General features: G+C 37.0%; 1 protein-coding gene across 2 annotated transcripts in view; it reads right to left on the reverse strand.

The window, feature by feature from the left end:
* PAFAH1B1 (platelet activating factor acetylhydrolase 1b regulatory subunit 1) overlaps nt 1-20,702 on the reverse strand; it is a 73,263-nt gene that overhangs the window by 15,070 nt on the left and 37,491 nt on the right. For both annotated transcript variants that reach the window (XM_067714576.1, XM_067714577.1), the window contains exons 3-5: nt 3,715-3,799; nt 3,337-3,411; nt 2,264-2,470 (exon numbers count right to left, since the gene is read on the reverse strand). In XM_067714576.1, coding sequence (XP_067570677.1) covers nt 2,264-2,470; nt 3,337-3,411; nt 3,715-3,799 — 367 coding nt within the window. The remainder of the gene's footprint in view (nt 1-2,263; nt 2,471-3,336; nt 3,412-3,714; nt 3,800-20,702) is intronic.

A 20,702-nucleotide genomic window follows, 5' to 3' on the forward strand; every position in this document is an offset into this window, starting at 1 on the left:
TTAATCCCCCTTCCAACAAATGAGAAATTTGAGCCTTAAACATATCAAGCACTTTGCCCAAGATAGTCACAAAATTACAGAAAATTCTGTCTCTGTGTGCTCCTTTTGAGTTTTTTGGAAGGTAGTTCTGTCACAATCATCATTTAGGAATCCCCTAGCTTTACCGTAATTGAAGAATGAAAACCACTGGTAGAAACAGGTTTCTTTTCATTCCACAAAATATCCAACAAAATGAGAAAGACTTATGTATAAAATAGAACAGTATTATTTAAGATAGTAGATGACTGGAAATAAAAATCCAGTGGAAGATTTGTTAATGGTGTTGAGACACTGCTGACACTGAGTACTCCTTCAGTATTTTAAGCAGTTTCCATGTATTATTTAATCTTCCCCAAAGTCCTGTGACACAAGTACTAATTATCTTCATTTTACAGATGAGAAAAGAGAAGTACAAAAAGTTAATTTGCTCATATCACATAAATCATTAAGTGGGGGGGGGGGTCAGAACTTGAACCCAGAGCTTGTGCTCTTGACCATTAACTACTCTATAAAGTCTCCACATATAAGTAAAAAGATCAGTTTAAAATCATTAAAAATGATGATTCATTAGAAACAAAGAAAAGTATTTCTAAAATAAGTTTAATCAAAGAAGGAAGCAAAACTAAATACAAATGCTTTTCGTATGTGTGCACATTAAAGACTAAATGGAAGGGAGAACTTTTACTAGTTGTTGACATACATGGTATGGTTATAGATAAAACTTTTAAAACTTCCATTTGTAATATTTTAAAGCTGAACCAATAGCTAATTTTAAGATGGCATATTAGCAGTTTTATTTTCGCTTTTAGACCACTGCTGCAAAATCAATAGTTAAGACTGAGTTTTCCATCTATTTGATAAATCTATCTTTACCCCCATGCTTCATGACAGCAGTGCAGTTTTTAGTAGACTATCGTGAAATTAATAAACTAAATACATGTCTACATAATTTGAAAGACAGCAATATATTAGTGTATTAGGCAATCACCTCAGCCTACAGAAATATGTAATGCAAACAGAATTTAAGACTCTCTTCCAATTACTTTGCAGCCCGACCCATGGATCACCAACCCACAGGATGAAAGTAAGCCACTGATTTAGAAACTAAAGAATCCACAGAAGGAAAACATACAATCACGTTTAAAGAACAGGTTAAGGATATATATTTAAGTCATGCCTGCGTTTTATGCTGACTGCTGCTATATGATAAATACAATCTTAGCAATCTACTCACATTTTCTTATTTATACCTCTACAAATGAAACTTAAAATCTAGAACTTGGGGGCTTCCCTGGTGTCGCAGTGGTTGAGAGTCTGCCTGCCGATGCAGGGGACACGGGTTCGTGCCCCGGTCCGGGAAGATCCCACATGCCGCGGAGCGGCTAGGTCCGTGAGCCATGGCCACTGAGCCTGCATGTCCGGAGCCTGTGCTCCGCAACGGGAGAGGCCACAACAGTGAGAGGCCCGCGTACCGGAAAATAAAAAAAAAAGAAAAATCTAGAACTTAATCTGAAATAAGCTTTAGATAGAGAAACCTACTTAAATTTTTAAAACTACATTTTACTTATCTTTCTGTACGTGGTTTATACAACTATCACTGTATTGTGTGTCTGAATCAAAGGAAATTATAAAAACAACTTTTTTCCTGATTAAAAATATTAAAATGTATATGCTTATCATGAAAATTTTAAAAAATGACAGAAATAAATAACTTATAAAATGGAAAGCTGCTACATTTCCATACCCCTAGAGAGAATTACTGTTTAGTTTGGAATCAAAACCATCAAGGAGAGTGCAATTTAAATAAATCCTCTATTGATTTTTTTTGTGGAAGATAGTCACCCCCGCCAATTACTAGTTCTGTAATCCTGTATTTTCATCTATCACCTCTGCTAATAAGTAAGGCACATACTTATACTTTAATTCAAGAACAAAAGTTATTCGAGCACTGGGTGACCTATATTTGTCCAATGTTACATTAGTGACACCCAATTTTCTCAAAGTCATCAGTGAACTTATTTGGCAGCTTGTCTCTCAGGAGCTACAATGAAATTTTATTCTGTCTTTTAAGGTTTAGAATCAATCACACAGTTTCAAAGAGGCCCTCCTGTTCCTCTGCATAGGTCCTCATTTCAGGATCTTTTCATTTCTTTCACTCAATTTAACATTAAAGTTGCTTCTAACAATTATCCTATTGTATGTCTTCCAATTTTGAAATCACTACCTTAATTGTAGCATCCTCTGAAGCAGAGACCATAACACTGAACACAGGATGGAAAATGACTCGAGTGACTGGACTCCTATGACCACTCAATGCATATTTTTCTGGTGGACGGGGAATCCATTCTTTTGGGTCTCTTTTTTGACCAAGAGGTCCACCCGACGTAAATTCTTCTTTTGCTTCATTTAGCTTTGATTCTAATTCCATAACCTTAAGAGGAACACATAGTTATGTACAGAAAAATTCTGATAAAAATAGTATATTTTTAAAAACCTGCCTTTATTTTGCATTCATATACGCAGAATAAAATTTCAGTAATTTACAAAGCATTTGTCAGATTTAATTGAAAATGATCTATATTAAATATATCACTAAAATCTTAGTGTGACAAAACTAAAAATTGAGAAAAATGCAATACAATTGTGTCTTACCTCCTTAACTCAAAAAAAATTTGGAAGGTGCCAGGATACAAATTAGAGGAAGAGTAGGGAACCTATCTTGATCCTTTCTAGTTTACATTGTACATGCTAATCAGAATATTCATATTAAAAGCTAACATTACTGAGCATCTGTGTGGCTAGGCACTTTTCTAAGGGTTTTTTATGGATTAACTCATAACAGTATTATTCTAATTTTGCCTACTAAAAGTATAAATTTTAGGACCAGAATATTACCTATTGCCTTCACTTTATAGATAAAAATAAAAGGTCAGAGATGAAAATGACTTGTCTAAGAGCACACTTTAGTGCTCTTTCCCCAGCATCATATTGGCTCCATGTGTTCTTCCCATCTAAGTGCATAAATGGGTTCTTCAGTACCAATTCCTTGAAGTCAGGGTTGTGTTAGATTCAACTCAGCCAGTAGCCCTGGTTGCATAAATTACCATTTACCAGCAATGATCTGTATAGGTCATAATGCATAGAAATAATAATGCATAGAAATGTATTTTTATTTGCCTTTTCAAGGTTAAATATAATTATTAATTAATGTAAAAGAATAATTTATGTTATGTTGATATTTTCAGTTTATATAATACTTTGAATACAACTAACTTAAAAGAAAAAAGACTTAGTTACCTTCTTTTGTAATCTAATAACAGATGTCCATTTTTTTTCCAAAAGACCAGCATATTTCTTATCTAATTCTTCATTCTAGAGAAAAAAAATGAGAACATTAAAAAAAAAAGGCAAAAGTACAATAGTTCAAGCCATACAAACCATTCAAGCTCTAGGTTCAAACGTTACGAAAAATATCCTGATTATAAAAATAAATAAATAAAAACATCTGATTATACCAAAAAGGGGGGGGGGGAGGGTGAATACTAGGTTTAGTGTCAAGTAAACCACAATAACAAATGACAAGCTCTGTGAATAACTCAGGTGACTGTTAACTAGGGATACCTAAGTAAAGTCCACTCATATATACTATGAGTAACTGTAAAAAGTCAAACATACCATATCTAATTCAGCTTCCTTTTTAAAAACTGAATATGCTTCTTCATAGCCATTTGAACGAAGATAATCTGCTATAGCTCGATTTCTGAAAGAAAACAAATTCAAATGACTCCTAATAAACTCTCATTTCTATTTTGAAGAAAGAATATTTTATTTAAAAACTCATAAATCTTAAGACACTCTTTTAAGAGTATTACCTTCCAAATCATACAAGTATTTCACAAGAAAAGGAACCCCCCCCCCAAAGCCTCTAAAACAGCTAATCCTGTCATAGTACATCCTTAAGATTATAACACTGTTCTTGAGCTTTTAGTTATGTTTCTAATGTGTTGCTTGCCTCACAAGCTGTAAGATCAAGATGTGGCTTATATAATTAGTTATCACTTTGTGACAGTAATGAAATTTAGTTTTGTAGGGAGAATTGTTCTGATAAAATTACAATTAGTATTTTAATTTTAGAGACAACTTTAAACCATGAGAGTGGGTAAAAAAAAGGTATAAGCTACAAACTTAGTATATTATTATAGAATGAGAAATTAATTTAGAATTAGAAAGAACTCAAAGGTTAGAGAAGCTGAATTAGCAAATGAATTTCATGCTCTCCTTATATTCTTTGAAGGCAAAAATCAGCTACCTGTCTCCTGAGGCAACCTATTCCAGTGTCTCTCAATTTTTTTCAGCCTAAGTCCCACTGTGATAGAAATAGTTGTTTCCTTAGTATTGCCTTTAAAACATTTCAAATTAATTTAAATAATTTAAAAGTTTATACATACACAAGGTTAAACAAACTTTAAATATATAAGTATACAATAAAGTGTGGTTTCCACCACTGACCTCCAATATTCCATCCCAGAGGCAACCACTTTACCAGTGTTTTGTGTATTCTTTCAGTGATAATCTACCTATAACTACATATCTTTGCATAGTCTTCTAGAGATAATTAATATGTGTTTTTAAAACAAACTGCAGTACACTACAGATAATGTCTTACACACAATGTCACATAAACTCATTTAATCTCCGCAATCATTCTTTATCAGATGTAAATCTGCCTCTTCAAAAAAAATATTGTATTCCATTACAGAGAGACATAGGCTTTTACTACTACAAACAATGCTGCTAGGACTATCCTTGTATAAATGTCAATGCTACTGCCCACCTAATGCTTTAGGAAATAAAACACTCTAGCAGTACTGTAGAATTGGTGGGACTAAGTTTTAATTCAACGGCATGTTAAGAACAAACAATGGAGAAAGATAATATGGAATTCGAGCAAACACTTCATATTCCAGGTAATTATTAGCATACCAAAGATTAAAGTACAATAACTAGGGACTTCCCTAGTGGCGCAGTGGTTAAGAATCCACTTGCCAATGCAGGGGAGACGGGTTCAAGCACTGGTCCAGGAAGATCTCATGTGCCACGGAGCAACTAAGCCTGTGTGCCACAACTCCTGAGTCTGTGCTCTAGAGCCCGTGAGCCACAACTACTGAAGCCATGTGCCACAACTACTGAAGCACGCGCACCTACAGCCCATGCTCCACAACAAGAGAAGCCACTTCAATGAGAAGCCCGTGCACCGCAATGAAGAATAGCCCCCGCTCATCGCAATTAGAGAAAGCCCGCGCACAGTAACCAAGACCTAATGGAGCCAAAACCAAATAAATAGATAGATAAATAAATTTATTTGTTTTTAAAGTACAATAACTAGTGGAGGGGCCTAATCCCCCAAGTGATGGTATTTGGAAGTGGGGCCTATGTGAGGAGGTCACAAATGGCGTTAATGTCCTTATGGAGAGACTAGGAACCAGGAAGTGAGCCCTCACCAGACACCGAATCTGCCAGTTCCTTGGTCTTGGACTTCCTAGCCTCTAAACTGTGAGAAATAATCTTTGTTGTTTATAAGCCACCCAGTTTATGATATTTTGTTAGAGCAGTCTAAGAACAGACTAAGACAAAAAAGATATACATTTTTTAGGACATTTTGATAGCTGTTGTCAAACTGCTTCCGAGAGTTGTAACCAGTTTATACTCCTACCAGCAGTTGCCAATGTCATCCCTTTACCACCTTTACTTTTCAAACATTTGGGTTAGCATTTACTGACTTAAAACAAACAGTTGATGCCCTTTGATTCTGCTTATATAGCTTTTATGAAAGTGTAGACGTTAAATTTTTAAGATTCTGCAATATTTCCAAATTCTATGTGGCCTAACCCAACATCTATATTTTTAAAAAGATGCTGTGTGGTAAATGTGATTAATTAGAAAGATATAGGTAATTCCAAATGTGCATAAAACAGCACCTCAAAAGAGTTGTATGTTACATTTATACTTTTTATAAAATGTTAAATCTAATTTAAAAAACAATATTCACTGTCTCTTTTGATCCTAAAACCATCCTGTAGAAAAGTATATTACCCCTATACTATATAACTGACAGACTGATTTATCCAAAGTCACAAAACTAAGATGAAGTGAAATAATTTAGGATAATAATTCCAATCAACATTCATTAGGTAGGTGGGGAAGAAACCGGCTAAGTAGGTGGAATGCAAAACCTTCCTCCTTTAACTAGAATTGTTCCATTTTCATATACTTCCATATATTGTATTTCTTCATAAGTGTTTTAAAAGTGGATCTATACTGCAATTAAAAAAGCCTGACACTCAAAATTTTTTTATTGAAGTAGAGCTGGTTTACAATGCTGTGCCAATGTCTGCCGTACAAAGTGACTCAGTTATACACATACACACACACACACACATATATATACATACACACACACACACATATATATATATATATATATTCTTTTTTTAAATATCCTTTTCCATTATGGTTTATCCCAGGAGACTGGATATAGTTCCAGTCCTTGTTGTTTATCCATTCTATTTTTTTTTTTTTGCGGTACGCGGGCCTCTCACTGTTGTGGCCTCTCCCGTTGCAGAGCACAGGCTCCGGCCGCGCAGGCTCAGCGGCCATGGCTCACGGGCCCAGCCGCTCCACATGTGGGATTTTCCCGGACCGGGGCACGAACCCACGTCCCCTGCATCGGCAGGCAGACTCTCAACCACTGCGCCACCAGGGAAGCCCTCCATTCTATTTTTTTTAAATTTCTTTATTTATTTTCTGGCTGTGTTGGGTTTTCGCTGCTGCAGCAAGTGGGGGCTACTCTTCACTGCGGCGCACGTGCTTCTCACTGCGGTGGCTTCTCTTGTTGCGGAGCACAGCCTCTAGGCGTGCGGGCTTCAGTAGTTGTGGCACACAGGCTCAGTAGTTGTGGCTCGCAGGCTCTAGAGCGCAGGCTTAGTAGCTGTGGCACACGGGCTTAGTTGCTCCGCAGCATGTGGGATCTTCCCAGACCAGGGCTCGAATCCATGTCCCCTGCACTGGCAGGCTGATTCTTAACCACTGAGCCACCAGGGAAGTCCTGTTTATCCGTTCTAAACATAATAGTTTGCATCTACCAACCCCAGACTCCCAATCCATCCTTCTCCCTCACACCCCCCGCCCCCCGCCGTGGCAACTACAAGCTTGATCTCTATGTCTGTGAGTGTGTTTCTGTTTTGTAGATAGGTTCATTTGTGCCATATTTTAGATTCCACATATAAGTGATGTCATATGGTATTTGTCTTTCTCTTTCTGACTTATTTCACTTAGTTTGATAATCTCTAGTTGCATCCATGTTGCTGCAAATGGCATTATTTCGTTCTTTTTTATGGCTGAGTAGTATTCCATTGTATATATGTACATCTTCTTTATCCATTCATCTGTTGATGGACATTTAGGTTGTTTCCATGTTTTGGCTTTTGTGAATAGTGCCGCTATGAACACAGGGGTGCATGTATCTTTTTGAATTATAGTTTTGTCCAGGTATATGCCCAAGAGTAGGATTGCTGGATCATATGGTAATTCTATTTTTAGTTTTTTAAGGAACCTCCATACTGTTTTCCATAGTGGCTGCACCATCTTACATTCCCACCAACAGTGTAGGAGGGTTCCCTTTTCACCACACTCTCTCCAGCATTTGTTATTTGCAGAGCTTTTAATGATGGGAATTCTGACCAGCCTACACACAAATTCTTGAAACCAAGAATGACTCATACTTTTAACCACTAAGCTTTTGTTTTGGTAACTGACTAGATCTGGGAGATGGGAGAAAATAGTTGATTTACAAGTTTCTGGTAGATGGTAATAACACTTACTTGGACAGGAAACAGGAGAAGAGGAGGAAGGAAAAAAGGGTGGGGCAAGAATATAATTAGTTCAGTTTTAAACCTTTTGACTTGAAGTAGCTATAAGATATTTAAGTAAAGATATATGATACAGGAGGTAAATGAATATACAGGTCAGAAGCTTAAAAGATTGATCTGACGTAAGGAAAGGATTTAGGAAAATTACTAAACAGGTAGTAGTGATTCAAACCATGTAAATGGTGAAAGACACTTTGGACGAAGTATAATGGGAAGAAAAAAGGAGACTAGAAAGTAAATGATGGAACCTTGACAGATACCAATAATTAAGAAGCCATTAGGGAGTGAAGAAGCCTAGTATGAGAATTAAGAGATGTCAGCAAGTCAATGTAGAAGGGAGTTTCAAAACAATGGAAATGGCTAACAATGACAAAGATTTGAGAGAGGTCAAGTAGAGTCTAAAAAGTGTCCAAACAATCTGGCTACCAAGAGGTCCCTGCTGACTTTAGCAAGTGCAGTTCCAGAACTTAAAGTAGCCTCAGTATTCCACTCCACAGTAAGGGTTCAAATGAGCACTCTAAAATACTGGAGTTGGGGAGGAGCAGTGAGATTTGAGAATATCAGGGATGCATTCTCCTTCTATCTAATGAAGGTTAAATGTTAACAGTATTACTTGTTAAGAGTTTAGAAAAAGAGCTATTACATAGCATTAAAATATCATAATACTGAACTACCAAAGGGCAAGGGATATATACAAAAATATGGCAAATAAATTAAAACTGAAGTTTAAGCGAGTATGATACCATTAGGGGTAGTACAACATACTGATGATGTACAAAGTCTACAACCCAGTCCCAGAAGAGTCTAGTCAATTTTATTTCCACATCAAATATAATTTAGACCTCTTAGTCACACTTCTAACCACAATGTCAGGTGAGTGGTGTTGACAGAGTCAAAAAACTTAAGTCAGGTTCCCATGGCCAGATAACCTTGGCACTACTGCCCCTGTTACCTCATCACTCAATATCTAAGCTAACTATCTGATCCAGAGAATGTGGAACCTCTAACTCAGGCAAGGTGTACCACCATCACTTAAAGTAAGAATAAATAAGACTGAAGAATCTCTTGGTTCTAACAGCCTAAAAGGTGCTTCTAGAGTTTGCTACTAATTTCAATTGTTGACCTAGAGTTGATTTTCATCAGTTTTATTAGGATGGAAGATTTATCCCCTTGGAAACAAGTGGACATCAAAGCACAAGTTTATAATAATCTCTCAAAGAAACTTCGTACACGAGTTAAATAAATCTACTAAGCCTTAGGAGATGAAGAAAAACAACTATCACTAGAATCAAAGAAAAATTCATGCAGAAGTGCAACATTCTGAGTAGAACCAAAACCAGTAACCCCATGCAGAATCAGAGAAAATGGTTAAAATCAAAAGAATGAACTGAGATGAAGGACTTTTATGTATGAACAAACAGAATTGGTTAGACAGAGTTTAGGCTTACATATGGAATAGTACCACATTGGATATATTCTACTGCTGTCCTTTGAAATTATTATAGTAACAAATGAGATTGTGTTTGTTTTTCTAAACTATTTCAAGTTTATTAAAATGCAAGGATTATATTCTAAGCATTTTAGCTGACTTCTTTTTTTTTTTTTTTTTTGCGGTACGCAGGCCTCTCACTGTTGTGGCCTCTCCCGCTGCGGAGCACAGGCTCCGGACGCGCAGGCTCAGCAGCCATGGCTCACGGGCCCAGCCGCTCCGCGGCATGTGGGATCTTCCCAAACCGGGACACGAACCCGTGTCCCCTGCATTGGCAGGCGTACTCTCAACCACTGCGCCACCAGGGAAGCCCTTAGCTGACTTCTTACACTCTCTTCATTGTTCTTATATCCCTAGGATAATTTTTGTAGCTGTGGTATCAGTCATAACATAATATGCCTCAGTACCAATCCATACACACCCTCACACTCTTATAAAGGGAGATAAGAGTTTCAAAAGTTTTTCTAAATGCTATGAACTGCTAGTTAAACAAAAACAACTCTAAAAAGATTGGATAGCACCAACAATAGCACCAACAATAAAGGCGGAATACTTCAGGGTCCCCTGCATCTCTTACGAATATAAATTGAAGCAAAGGGTATTACAGAGCATGCGTTACAGGAGACTGAGATGGAAGCTGTTTTTCACAGGCAAAGAAACTGAGGCTCACAGAGCTTAACTGATATTTTTGGCTAATAAATGGTGAAGCTGAGAAAAAAAAATTTGGCCTTTTGAAACCAAAATGACAATAACAGTATTTCTTCAAACTGTGTACTCTATTTTGTTTATTTATTTTTTGTGGTGCGCGGGCCTCTCACTGTTGTGGCCTCTCCCGTTGCGGAGCACAGGCTCCGGACGCGCAGGCTCAGCGGCCATGGCTCACGGGCCCAGCCACACTGCGGCATGTGGGATCTTCCCGGACCGGGGCACGAACCCGTGTCCTCTGCATCGGCAGGCGGACTCTCAACCACTGCGCCACCAGGGAAGCCCTAAACTGTGTACTCTAGCATTCTAAGGTTGAATAAAAATGTTCTAGGAATTCTATAAATAGTTAAATTTTATTGTTTATATGAGGAGAAACAAGGTTAAGTCAGTAGCTGACAAACAGATGTTTTCTTACCAGGCCCATCAGAAAAGATACACTGATCTCACATATTCAAGAATGAGGAAAGCAATGGAGTTAATGTGCACTGTTCTAAAAGTCTGCAGTGGCCCAATGACTGTGGGATGTCTGCAGGGTTAGGAGGGCACACCACTAAGATAATGAGAAGACCCAGCAGGATCAAGCATACACGTTCACACCCCCAGAAGTACATCATCATCTTTAGTGCCCTGTTCCAGAAGACAACCCTCACAACACCCCAGGCTATGCCATTTTAGACAAACACCAAGATGAACTAAATAGTACTGGGGAAGATGTGAATAAAGTTCATTTCAAGTGCAGAGACACTACTGCAGGTCATTCCATAAGCTGCTGCCATAGGATATTAACCAAGTCTTAGACAGGTAGGTAACATGACTTCTTAAATATGCTACAGCCACCCACTGAATCTCTGGGGAAAGGGGAGCACTGATATGATGAGTTCCTGGCCACAGGTCTTATACCTCTCCAACCTTATGGGCCCTGACAAAGGGTTACAATGATCATCCTTCATCATCACACTTGAAGATACTTACCCCAAAAGGGTAGTCCAGGATTCAACTACTACCAGTCTTGGGACAAGTATAAGCACAGCAAGAGGTTACAATGAGACCTTATTCTGGCAGTGATGAAGTAAAGGAAAATAAAATTTGGGTGAGCCAGGGTGAGTGGACCTTTATCTTCATCATTAAGCAAAAGAATATGCTCCTGGTATACTAGCCTGTCAGTTACCATTTCTCTTCAGCAGAGATCTGGGTCTGAGGTAACATCCATCCCTCACTCTCCATACCACAGCAGCAATAAAATGGTATGTAAGTATACCATGTTGGATTTCTTTTAAAAAGGCAAAACCAAAAACATGAACACACAAAAAAAGCATTACTACTTTTCATTCTCATATTTAGATGAAATTTTTTGAGTAATGGAACGACAACAAAGCAGAAGGCCCCACTGAACAGTTCAGTTTTGATCCTCCCCCTTGTTTATGTCTTCTTCTTTACTCTTTTAATCTGTTAAGAAAAGTAACCTTACTGGGCTTCCCTGGTGGCGCAGTGGTTGAGAGTCAGCCTGCCGATGCAAGGGACACGGGTTCGTGCCCTGGTCCGGGAAGATCCCACATGCCGTGGAGCGGCTGGGCCCATGAGCCATGGCCGCTGAGCCTGCGCGTCCGGAGCCTGTGCTCCGCAACGGGAGAGGCTGCAACAGTGAGAGGCCCGCGTACCGCAAAAAAAAAAAAAAAAGTAATCTTACAATAACGTAAATGAAGGTGTGATTGTGACATCATTTCACACTAACTGGGTCAGCCTCCCAATTATGTTGTTTCAAATTAGTGATACACATGTGTATTACTGACTGACATTAAAAAGAAGTTGCGGGCTTCCCTGGTGGCACAGTGGTTGAGAGTCCGCCTGCCAATGCAGGGGACACAGGTTTGTGCCCCGGTCCAAGAAGATCCCACATGCCGCGGACTGGCTGGGCCCGTGAGCCATGGCCGCTGAGCCTGCGCGTCCAGAGCCTGTGCTCCGCAGCGGGAGAGGCCACAGCAGTGAAAGGCCCGAGTACAGCAAAAAAAAAAAAAAAAGGAAAGGTCTTCATTAACATTAAAAAAGATATTTCTTATTCTTTCGACAAAATTCAACACCCATTTATGATAAAAACCCTCCAGAAAGTAGGCATAGAGAGAACTTACCTCAACATAATAAAGGCCATATATGACAAACCCACAGCAAACATCATTCTCAATGGTGAAAAACTGAAACCATTTCCACTAAGATCAGGAAGAAGACAAGGTTGCTCACTCTTACCACTATTACTCAACATAGTTTTGGAAGTTTTAGCCACAGCAATCAGAGAAGAAAAAGAAATAAAAGGAATCCAAATTGGAAAAGAAGAAGTAAAGCTGTCACTGTTTACAGATGACATGATTACTATACACAGAGAATCCTAAAGATGCTACCAGAAAACTACTAGAGCTAATCTATTAGCTCTAAACTAGAGCTAATGAATTTGGTAAAGTAACAGGATACAAAATTAATGCACAGAAATCTCTTGCATTCCTATACACTAATGATGACAAATCTGAAAGAGAAATTAAGGAAACACTCCCATTTACCACTTCAACAAAAAGAATAAAATACCTAGGAATAAACCTACCTAAGGAGACAAAAGACCTGTATGTAGAAAACTATAAGACAGTGATGAAAGAAATTAAAGATGATACAAACAGATGGAGAGATATACCATGTTCTTGGATTGGAAGAATCAACATTGTAAAAATGACTATACTACCCAAAGCAATCTACAGATTCAATGCAATCCCTATCAAACTACCAATGGCATCACAGAACTAGAAAAAAAAATTTCACAATTTGTATGAAAACACAAAAGACCCCGAATAGCCAAAGCAATCTTGAGAAAGAAAAACAGAGCTGGAGGAATCAGGCTCCTGCACTTCAGACACTACTACAAAGCTACAGTAATCAAAACAGTATGGTACTGGCACAAAAACAGAAATATAGATCAATGGAACAGGATAGAAAGCCCAGAGATAAACCCACGCACATATGGTCACCTTATCTTTGATAAAGGAGGCAAGAATATACAATGGAGAAAATACTGCCTCTTCTACAAATGGTGCTGGGAAAACTGGGCAGCTACATGTGAAAAAATGAAATTAGAACACTGCCTAACACCATACACAAAAATAAACTCAAAATGGATTAAAGACCTAAATGTAAGGCCAGACACTATCAAACTCTTAGAGGAAAACATAGGCAGAACACTCTATGACATAAATCACAGCAAGATCCTTTTTGACCCACCTCCTAGAGAAATGGAAATAAGAACAAAAATAAACAAATGGGACCTAATGAAACTTAAAAGCTTTTGCTCAGCAAAGGAAACCATAAACAAGATGAAAAGACAACCCTCAGAATGGGAGAAAATATTTGCAAATGATGCAACTGACAAAGGATTAATTAATCTCCAAAATTTACAAGCAGCTCATGCATCTCCATATCAAAAAAAACAAACAACCCAATCCAAAAATGGGCAGAAGACCTAAACAGACATTTCTCCAAAGAAGATATACAGACTGCCAACAAACACATGAAAGAATGCTCAACATCACTAATCATTAGAGAAATGCAAATCAAAACTACAATGAGTTTTGCATTAGAGAAATGCAAAACTACAAAAACCTCACACCAGTCAGAAGGGCCATCACCAAAAAATCTACAAACAATAAATGCCGGAGTGGGTGGAGAAAAGGGAACCCTCTTGCACTGCTGGTGGGAATGTAAACTGACAAAGCCACTGTGGAGAACAGTATGGAGGTTCCTTAAAAAACTAAAAATAGAAGTACCATATGACCCAGCAATCCCCCTACTGGGCATATACCCTGAGAAAACCATAATTCAAAAAGAGTCATGTACCACAATGTTCACTGCAGCTCTATTTACAATAGCCAGGACATGGAAGCAACCTAAGTGTCCATCGACAGATGAATGGATAAAGAAGATGTGGCACATATATACAATGGAATATTAGCCATAAAAAGAAACAAAATTGAGTTATTTGTAGTGAGGTGAATGGACCTAGAGTTTGTCATACAGAGTGAAGTAAGTCAGAAAGAGAAAAACAAATACCGTATGCTAACACATATGTATGGAATCTTAAAAAAAAAAAAGGTTCTGAAGAACCTAGGGGCAGGACAGGAATAATGACACAGACGTAGAGAATGCACTTGAGGACACGGGGAGGGGGAAGGGTAAGCTGGGACGAAGTGAGAGAGTGGCATGGACTTATATATACTATCAAATGTAAAATAGATAGCTACTGGGAAGTAGCTGCATAGCACAGGGAGATCAGCTCGGTGCTTTGTGACCACCTAGAGGGGTGGGATAGGGAGGGTGGAAGGGAGACGCAAGAGGGAGGAGATATGGGGATATATGTATATGTATAGCTGATTCACTTTGTTATAAAGTAGAAACTAACACAACATTGTAAAGCAACTATACTCCAATAAAGATGTTAAAAAAAAAAAAAAGCTCAAACTCAAAAAAAAAAAAGACATCTCTTATTAATATTTTAGAGATTTCCCTGGTGGTCAAGCAGTTAAGACTCCACGCTCCCAATGCAGGGGGCCCGGGTTTGATCCCTGGTCAGGGAACTAGATCCCGCTTGCCTGCTGCAACTAAGAGTCCACATGCTGCAACTAAAGATCCTGCATGCCTCAACTAAAGACCTGGCCCAGACAAATAAATAAATATTTTAAAAAATGTATTTTAAAAAGAAACCCCTTAAACCTTCAACCAACAAATGTTATAGTTAATGGTAAAGCACTAGAAATATTTGCATTAAAGTTGAGAACAAGAAAAGCATGCTAATAATCACTTTTACTTAAAATTGCTCAAAAGTGATCTATCTAAATAATAGATATAAAAATGGAAATGAGATTAAGATATGAGAAAAATGGCTGAAAGACAGGACAAAACAGATTATGAAGGACATGCAAGGCAAGAAAAGGTAGTTTAGTTTAAGTGATATTTTTAAGACTTACTTATCAGAAGCATATAGGAAGATTAGATGGGATATTAACTAAATAAAGGAAGAGCATCATAAGTGAGCCAAGCCCTAAAGCATAAAAGTAAAAAGTAAAGATCCCTTAAAATCAAGTCATAGTCACAACAGGCATCCTCAGAATTACCTGGCTAAATACAAGTTCCATTTGCTGACGGAGCATAATTTTAATTCTGCACTGAACAGCAAGATAGTCAATGATCTACAATACAGCTAATAATGGATTTGTATTTTTAGAACTGGTATGGGTCAAGTGGTTGTCATTCCAGGGCTGCCTGATGAATCATTCACTTGTCCCTGGTCTCCTTTTCGCACACTCAAATACCTAATTGCATCCCACCTTTCAGGTGACCTTCAATCTCACATAGACAATAGGAGCCACTCAGCATATAATTTTCTCAACTTCCTTAATAGTATTTGTGGCACTGCCTTCCTCTCTTTTACAGTATGACTTCTCTTCTAATACAATCCTCTAGAATACAATAAAAAATTTCAGTGAAATGAAATGTCATATGACACAATAAAAGCTTTGTATGAGTTCTATAGAAAAATCAACAACTTTGAAATTGATGACCACATCTTTACTATCTTTAGAGATGCCTACATTTCACTCTTCCCTACAAATGTCAAAATATAGTTTTTGAAACATTCAGCAATTTTATAATTTTGGTTTAATTTCACAAATGAAGTATGTGTTTTTGTTTACCAGGTTATTGTTTTGACAAGTCTAACATTAACAACAGGAGAAAATACCAGTACTCCTAAATTATAGTTAAGTCATTATTTGTTATCTGGAATGATGAGAATATGATGCATTCTACTGAATGAAATATTTCAATTAAAAACTTACAAAGAATAAAAAGATTAAATATAACACAAACTGAGAATATTTTAATCTTCCTTTGAAGACTCAGAAGGCATCATACTCTTTCACCCCAAGGAAATATGGTTACAGGTTTCATTATGATCAACCTTTTAAAGTTTAAAAAGCAGCAGAACCTCAAAACATAAGCCAGATGAAAGCAATATATTAAGAAGTTTATGTTTAAATATGTACTTATTTTTATAGTCAAAGAAAATACATAGCTTTTAAAAATAAAAATTTGAAACTGAGAGGATATGAATTAGTTACAGTCTCATTTCAGTCCCAGCACCCAATTCATGTATTTTACTTTTCCTACCCAGTATTAGGAAGATTCTAATTCACAGAGGTAGTAGTGTACTCCCATGTACAATTTTAAGTGTGTAGGGAAGTACAGATCTTTACTTTTTTTTAAAGGCCAGGACAGAACCACTCTTTAATAGATATTAAATATATACAATGTTCAAATGTATGCAGAAGAGAAACCTGAACACCTCAACTAACTGAAGAGGTTAGTTTTTTAAAGCAAAACACAGCTTAAAAATATATTACAGTAACAAAAAGACATGAAGGAACCTTAAATGCACATTGCTAAGTGAAAGAAGTCATTCTGAAAAGCCTCATACCACGTGATTTCAACTTTTGGAAATGGCAAAACTACAGAGACAGTAAAAAGATCAGTGGTTGCCAGGGGTTTTGGAGAGAGGAAGGGGGAACGATGCAAGCACAGGGGATTTTTAGGGCAGTGAAGCTGTCTACAGGTAAAGCAGAATTTAAGAGAAGGGTAAAGAGAATTAGCTTTACACGAGCCAGCCAGAATTAGCTAACAGAGACAAACAATAAATTATCCAAAAAAGCCTCGAGATCACTTGAGGAAGATTAGCTCACCTGGGAAGGTTATGGAAAGCTGAGGTAAAACGCCCCAAGGGCAAAGGACTGTAGTAATATGGTAGAAAGGTGTACTAAGACAGCACACTCAATTTCAAGCTATGCCAGCTTTGTCTCACTTTTTCCCACGAACAGAACTGCCCTAAAAAATGCCACAAAGGACCCGCGCAAACTTTTTTAAGAGGAGAAGAGGAAAAGTAGCAAAGCAAGTAAAATAGAGAGAAAAGCATGCTTTAGAGAGGAAGAATAACCCCTGGAAGCAGCAGAAAATTATAGATGAACACTCTATTCCTTCAAAAAAAATCTAAGGTAACATAAAACTAAAAATAAATCAAAACAAAAGGAATCCAAAAAGACATAATACGATATAACCAAATACTGATATAATAAGAGCAAATGTTCTTAAAATACAGAATATCCAAAACCTACCTTGGTGAACATGAAGATAAGTGAACAAATACTATGGATACCCTAGGCAGAAAAGCAAGGAGAAACAGGCTGACCTAAAGCTTCTCCATTGCAACCTATAATGCCAGAGAATATTAATTATCTATAGTTTTTTTGTTTAAAAGAAAATCCATTAAATTTTTATTTTATTTACACAAAAAGTAAATATATTTGCTTTCTAAAATACTGAAACAATACTGTCAGAAATCTTCGTTCTACCTTTATCCAATTTCATTCTTCTCTTCAGAGGTAACCACTGTTCACAGTTTAGTGTATATCCTTTCAGGCCTTTATCTGTGCATCTACACAGATATAGGCACAAAAGAAATGCATAGTTGTGTGTGTGGGTGTTTAACAGAAACGTATCATACCATCTTATTTAACAACCAGATTATTTGACTGAACAATAGATTTTACACCTCTTTATGTGTAGATACACATAAATATACCACATTTTTAAGCCGATATACAGTATCCCATAGAATGGATGTACTATATTTAACATACCCCTAATGATAGACCGTTTTAGGTTGTTACCAGTTTCTTACCACTGAAAACAATGCAATAAACATACATAATTTTACACAGCTATCCATACAGAAATATTTGCATATGTGCTAAAAAGAGCTCTTTATAAAGAAAACTGTTAAATCAAAGAACATATTTTAAAAGATACTGTCAAACTGACCTTTAAAGAAATTATAACAATGTATACATCCATCCGGTACCTGAGAGAAGCCATTTCCCTTCACCCTTGCTAGCCAAGGTTATCATCATTTTCATTTTGGACAATTGTTTAAAGAACAAACTGTATCTTGTTTTGTTTACAGATGTTAAATACTATGTCACATGTTTACTGGCCAATTTTAAAATTTGTTTTGTTTGTGAATGGCCTTAGTAATATTTTTTCTTTTTTCTACTGGTAGTTTGTGATAATTTTTTAATCAATTTTTAGGACTTCTTTATATACTCTAGATGCCATTCCGTTGTTATATGTATTGCAGATATTTTCCACAGCAGGTCGCTTGTATTTTAATTTTGTTTTAGGTCTTTCTTCTTATAAAAATTTTCTAATTCGATATAGTCAGATTTACCACTTCTTTTGTTTTCCACATTTGGTATCGTTAGGAAGTCTTTTCCTACCAAAAGGCTGTATTTTCTTCTACCATTTCTATACCACAATTATTTATTTATTTATTTATTTATGGCTGCGTTGTGTCTTCGTTGCTGTGCGCAGACTTTCTCTAGTTGCAGCAAGCTGGGACTACTCTTCGTTGCGGTGCACGGACTTCTCATTGCAGTGGCTTCTCTTGTTGCAGAGCATGGGCTCTAGGCACACGGACTTCAGTAGTTGCAGCACACGGGCTCGGTAGCTGTGGCTCACAGGCTCTAGGGCACAGGCTTAGCAGCTGTGGCACACGGGCCCAGTTGTTCCACGGCATGTGGGATCTTCCCAGACCAGGGTTTGAACCCCTGTCCCCTGCACTGGCAGGCGGATTCTTGACCACTGTGCCACCAGGTAAGTCCTCTACACTGTAATTTTTATGTGTTTAACAACATTTGGGCTTTTACTTCATCTGAATTCAAGTTTATCTTAACAATGTGCTGTACTAACACTATTTGCTGAACAGTACATCTTTTCTCTATTGATGTGAAAAGGCACTTTTACCATACGCTTAATTTCTATGGATAAATGGGCCTGTCTCTGAACTTCATCTGTCCCCTTAACCTATTTGCCTAGTCCACAAATATTTTACTTACCACCTTTGTATTAATGTTTGGATATCTGGTACAATTAGTTGCTTTCTCATTAATCCTTTATAATTTTTTCATAACCATTTTTCTCTTCCAGATGACGTTTCAAATCAAGCTGGTCAAGTTCATGAAAAATTCTGTTTGGATTTTGATTGGGATTCTATTTAATTTTATTAATAATATGAAAGTTCTGACGCCTTCCCATTATTCACATTTTTCACTAGAAACAGGGCAAAGTAATCTTTTCTACTATATTACCTGATAACAAAAACAATTTATTTTTGAATGCCATCTTGTTTATGGCCACCATACTAAACCCAATCATTCTATAGTTGATTCTGTTGGATTTCCTACGTAGATGCTATCACCTACAAATATATTTGGTCTCTTCCTTTCCTGTAGTTTTATCTAATTCTTTTTGTTGCCTCACTGCATTGCCTAGAATCTCAAATAAAGTTTAAATGGTAGCAGGAACGCAGGAATTCTGAACTTCTTCTAGACTTTAATGGAAATGCACTTGATATTTCTAATGTTTGCTGTAAATTTCTGGCAACAAGCCTTAATCATGTTAAGAAAATATCCTATTCCTTATTTTCTCAGAAACTTCTAACAATCAGGATTATTAAAAATACTATTTCTGTATTTCCTGGATTGATCACTTTTCTCCTATTTATTAATATAGTAATTACACTAACAGGTTTCTAAATATTGAAAAATCTTTGCATTCCTGGGATAAATCATACTTGGCCATGATTAACTTTTCTCATATGCTACTGGATTCAGTTGTTATATTATTTAGTATCTTTATATCTGAGTTCACGTAAAAAATTAGTGTGTAATGTTTGCTGTTATTTTCCTTTTGCCTGGTGTCGCTATCAGGGTTATTCTATCTACCCTTACAAAATGAGCTCCTAAGTTTTCCACCTTTTTCTATGTTCTGGAATAGACAACATAATCTGGGAAGTTACTGGTCCTTAAAGACTTGACAGAAAGTCTAGGCTTGAAAATCGTCTGGACTTGATATCTGTAACTATTTTTACCATTTCCTCTACAGTCAATTATTCAAGTTTTCCACCTCTTCCTGAACAAATTTTATCATATATATTTTCCTAGAAAATCACTCAGGTCATTTAGATTTTCAAATCTAATAGGATAGAACATTCTCATAATTTTGAAAATCCCGAGTTCATTTTATGCTGCCTTTTTCATTACTATATTGTTCATTTGTGTCTTTTTTCTTTCAGTTTTGTCTATTTTTTAAAAAACCTTTTCATATTTACATACTCTGTAACATCCTTTTTTTAGACTTTATTTTTTAGAACAGTTTTAGATTTACAGAAACAAATTGAGTAGGTAGTGCAGCATTCCCATATTCTCCCAGCCCCACTGCAATTTCCCCTACTATCAATTATTTTTATTAATTTTTGGCTGCGTTGGGTCTTTGTTGCCGCGCGCAGGCATTCTTTAGTTGTGGTGAGTGGGAGCTACTCTTCGTTGCGGCGCGCAGGCTTCTCATTGCGGTGGCTTCTCTTGTTGCAGAGCACGGGCTCTAGGCATGTGGGCTTCAGTAGT

The sequence above is a fragment of the Pseudorca crassidens genome, chromosome 19, assembly GCF_039906515.1.
Source record: "Pseudorca crassidens isolate mPseCra1 chromosome 19, mPseCra1.hap1, whole genome shotgun sequence".
NCBI classification, from domain to species: Eukaryota; Metazoa; Chordata; class Mammalia; order Artiodactyla; family Delphinidae; genus Pseudorca; species Pseudorca crassidens.